Raw genomic sequence first — 4,711 nt, forward strand, 5'->3', positions numbered from 1 at the left:
CCTCGTTGGCTACATGTTTCCGGTCTTGTTGTGCTAGATTATGTCTCTCTGTTTTTCATAACTCATTTTGATATCTCTCATGGGTCATCTTCTCTAATTGATTTTATGCTGGTGAGTCCTGATGTGCAAGTCTGCTTTTCAGGTCAAGCTCAGTGTCCATCGATTTCTCGTCATGCCCTTATATTTTCATCTCTTGCTATCAAGTTTGAGAGATCTGAAGAATTTGCATGTTTCTATAATTATTCGAATATTGACTGGAATGGTCTGTTATGTTACTTATCTGAGTACAATTTAGCACATTTTTTCACTGCTTGCGATGTTGATGTTAAGTGTGAACTGCTTACTAGGCTTTTGGACCAGTTGCATACTTTTGTTCCAACCGTTAAAAGGAAGATACCTGTAAGGGACGACAAGTGGATGGACTGTAATGATATACGTTTAGTGAGATCTTTGCGAGATCTGTCATATCGTGCATATCTTGATAATAGAACTCATAGGAATTGGAAGGTGTATACTAGATACAGATATAAAGCTAAATCTATTATTAGGAGAGAAAAGAGGAAGCATTATGTGGAACCCTCTTAGAAAATCTGGATGTGTTGGTGGTGATGGTCTATTATATAATGGTAACTTGGATGATCTTAATTCTTTTTTCTCCAATACTTTTCTTCCTGGTGATGCTTATGGTGTTGATGTTAGTATGCTCTCGGATTCAAATGGTTCTTTCTCGTTTCGATGTGTCAGTTTTGGCGAAGTTGCGCTAGCTCTTAATAAAATAAAGTCAAAGGCTGTGGGCGTGGACAATGTTCCGGTAAAATTTTTAAATGTGATCTTTCCATACATAGCGGACATAATTGTAGATCTAATGAATACAATTCTTACTGCATCAGTTTTTCCTATGGCATGGAAAACAGCAAGGGTAGTTCCTATACCAAAAACATCTGCTGTGCATTGTCCGAATGATTTAAGGCCCATTTCGATTTTGCCCGTTTTATCGAAGCTTTGTGAGCACTTGATGAAGGAATCAGGTTATGCTACATATTGATGATTGTTTGTTTGAAAATCAACATGCGTTTCATAAGGGTTACAGTACTACATCTTTATTGCTTCATGTTACTGAATTGGTGAGATACAATGCTAATGCGGGAAGGTTATCTTCATTAGTTTCACTAGACTTGACAAAGGCTTTTAATTGTATCTCTTATGAAATAATGATTAGAAAGCTACATAGTCTGTTCAATTTTTCGAAATCTGCGTGTCGTTTGATCTTGTCATACCTGGCTGATAGATCTCAATTTGTGGAGCTGAATGGTGTGAAATCTAATATTGCTTTTTTGACGTCGGGTGTTCCCCAGGGTTCGGTCCTTGGACCGTTGCTATATGTTATGTACTTGAATGATCTGTCGCAGCACTTGGATCCAAATATTTGTACTCCGTTCTTCTTTGCGGACGACATTCTTTTACTTTTTAATGCCAGACAAGATAGTCCTGATGTTTTAGAGGCTAAAATCAATTCTTGTTTAGAAACAACTTTGAATTGGACTAATAACAACTCTTTTACAATTAACCCCTCTAAAACGAAGGCTATTTTGTTTGGCAATAATAATGTTTCCCTGGATGTCTTTTTGGGCCAACATAGGATAGAGTTTGTTGACAGTTATATGTGCTTGGGTATTCATATAGACAGAATCTTGGATTTTGGGTTACATGTTTATCATATATATTCTAAAATATATGGTATTCTGCGTAGAATTTACTCATGTAGCATATATTTTCCGTATTGGGTAAAACTGAGGTTGGCACATGCTCTATTGCTGCCACAAGTCCGTTATGGCCTTGAAATTGTTTCTGGAACTGGGTCTTGTAACATGCTAGGATTAAAAAGGCTAGTAAATATCGTAGTTCGTTTCGTTTATAATATTAAAAGACGAGATCATATTTCTGAACATACAAAGCGTTTTTTGGAAATTTCGTTCATGGATTATGTTGATCGTGGTAACATGCTTTTTTCCACAAGATGGTTAGAAGTGGAATACCAAATTCTCTTCGACAAATGTTTATATTTTTCCGGTCATTCCGAAATCCGCAGATAAGAATTCCCTTAATATCTTGTTCAACCTTTGAAAGGTCATTTTTAGTTCGTGTTGCGAGGTGTTGGAACCGGCTTCCAATTGAGTTACGCATATTTTCTCACTCAAACAATGTGTTTCGAAGAAAAATTACTGATTACTTTCTGAACCCTTTGCGTATACGTCAAATAAATCCTCATTAAGAAGGGTAACCCTGCAAAAGGCTATAATATAAACATGGTCTTGGTATATGTATTCTTTTATAATCTTTGCTTTTTTTATTTTCCTTGGTGCTTATTTTAAATGTTATTACTGATTCGGACTTTTTAACATAAAAAAAACTTTTTTTCTTGATGTTATCATTTGGTTGGGGAACCAGGAAATTGGAATGTATTTTGTGAAAGTTTGAATATATTTTGAGAGTGTATTTAAAAATTGGATATCTTTTTGAAGTAGTATATGTTAAGGCATAAATTTGTTATGTAATAATTTTTAATTTTGGCCTAATGAGGCTTAATTATTACATTATGGAATAAATAAATAAAATAAATAAAAAATAAAATGGTATGCAAGATATCCCTTGAAGTGGGCCAACCAAATTTATCCAAACGTTGGATCTCCTAATATTTGGTCAAATTTAGTTTAACTTCTAAAATGGCCGATATCGATCTTCTCTTTATGTTAACTTCCCCACAAAAGTTCAACAATTGTGTCGATCTGTCCGTAGATGAAAGTTTGAATTCACATAGGCTGAGGGTATATTTCTGTCGGCAAAGCCGATTGATACTTTTTATTTGTCGTTCATAATTTCTACTAAAATATATTTATAAAAAGTTCGACCCGGCCGAACTTAACGTTGTTCTTATTTGTATTATTTAGAAAACTAATTTTTGATTGTTAATCAATTTGCAGCTCCTTGAAATCCAAACATTTACTATAAAATACCTTTTGGTTCTTTTTGTATTTCTTTAGTTCAAATTTCCAAAAATCCAGGCGTATCTCACCTCTAAACAGCAACAGTGACCCACATTCCTAATTTCAGGATTCTAGCTTTACCCGTTCTCTAAAAAGCATGGTGCAGTATTTAGAGCCTTTGCTACTTTTTGTGCCCTTGTATTAATAATTTCCAAAAAACAGCCTTATCTCACTCCTATACAACATCAGTAATGCACAATACGAGTTTTAAGTTTCCATCTTCAAAGGTTTCCGCTGGGCGTTGATACCGTCCAGTCACTCGCTTACCAAGAATCCATTTATGTATTTATTAATTATCTGACTTCATATAAAAATATTTCCTTCGCTAACGAGTGCCTATATGATTTACAAATCCAAATATTGCAATCATAGGTCAGAGACCTTTAGTTTTCACAATATATAATTGCTATAAATATCATATTTCAAACCTTTGCGATTAATTTAAGCTTTGTTCATAACAATAGCACAATTCCACATTGAAATGACACAATTATTTATTTATCTCGATTTATCACAGGATTTTGTAATAATTCCGTAACAATGAACTGTTCAGTATAAAACTCCGTGCATTTTTCAGAGACCAACTCAGTGTACTCTAAAGTTTTCATACATTAAAAGTAAAAATAAAAAACATGTTTATTTTAAATAAACCTTTTCTCATTATTCTATTGGCCAGCGTGGCCTGTCTGTATGCTGACGAAAATATAAAAGCAGTCGAAAGTGATTCCAAACAAAAGACTGAATTGAAACAGTTAAAAGTTGAACAAAATCAATTAGGCGAGACGCAATACACCTTCAAATGTACTGTGGGGAATAACAAAACGGGTAAGTTGAAGTCTAAAGACCGTTATTAAGAATTATCTTTTGTTACTGATTATATTTTTGAGGACAAAATAAGAGCATTATTTATTGAATCAATACCAATTATAAGTAGTTAAACAATTTTATTTATTTATTTTTTTTTTTTTTTTTTTTTTGCCTAAATTGAATGTGTAGCTCGTATCGGTTGTTCCGGACAGGATAGAACCGATTGGATTACTCCTCACGATGTTGCGTTGACTTTAAGATGTCCACCCAGTGGTACAGGACCAATTATGGCATTTGTGGAGATCATATTCACAGTCACTTCTCAAAATGTTAATTGTCATGTTCTTGATGGTGGTATTGGTCAAAATTATATTCAAACACGATTGGATGTTTACGGTACAAAATTAATGGATTATAGAGCTGAGTTTTACGTATATTAAAATTCAATAATTTTGCTTTTTTGTAAACTAAAATTGTGATAAATATGTATATTCCTTAATAAATTATATCATTATTTAATCGATTTGTTATTATTAATTCTTGACAAACAGAATATCTAAAGATTTTGAAAGATAACCAAAAATTTTAAGACTTCGTCTACTTCGGCACCACCATAAACACAACAAACAACGACACATTTTGGGGCAGAGATAATTCCTTTTGAAGATGAAAGCCTTTGGTGAGTATATTAAGAATCCCAAAGGACAGATCCCCGTGTAGTAGAACTTCCGCGTGATGAAGTTTTTGCTAGAGACCCTGTAAGGCATCAGCAATGAGCGTTATATTTTTGTTCACTGTCGTTTTAGATTATTTTTGAGATGACATGTTTTCAGTCATATCGAATGAGGATTATTTTCGTA

The 4,711-nt window shown here is 33.6% G+C and overlaps 1 protein-coding gene across 1 annotated transcript; it reads left to right on the forward strand.

Moving 5' to 3' along the window:
* Positions 1 to 3,676: 3,676 nt before the first annotated feature.
* On the forward strand, positions 3,677 to 4,404 carry LOC141392743 (uncharacterized). The gene is made up of 2 exons (XM_073965628.1): positions 3,677 to 3,869; positions 4,041 to 4,404. The coding sequence occupies exons 1-2, from the start codon at positions 3,677 to 3,679 to the stop codon at positions 4,289 to 4,291; spliced, it is 444 nt and encodes a 147-aa protein (XP_073821729.1). The 3' UTR covers positions 4,292 to 4,404.
* Positions 4,405 to 4,711: the final 307 nt, after the last annotated feature.

The sequence above is a fragment of the Musca autumnalis genome, unplaced genomic scaffold (genome assembly GCF_047663935.1).
Source record: "Musca autumnalis isolate F117 unplaced genomic scaffold, ASM4766393v1 scaffold_1, whole genome shotgun sequence".
NCBI classification, from domain to species: Eukaryota; Metazoa; Arthropoda; class Insecta; order Diptera; family Muscidae; genus Musca; species Musca autumnalis.

Bases quoted from the DNA above. Each gene is read 5' to 3' on its own strand.
- LOC141392743 (XM_073965628.1), top strand. From the start codon at position 3,677: ATGTTTATTTTAAATAAACCTTTTCTCATTATTCTATTGGCCAGCGTG. The intron at 3,870-4,040 runs GTAAGTTGAAGT...TTGAATGTGTAG, and splicing joins TGTGGGGAATAACAAAACGG to CTCGTATCGGTTGTTCCGGA.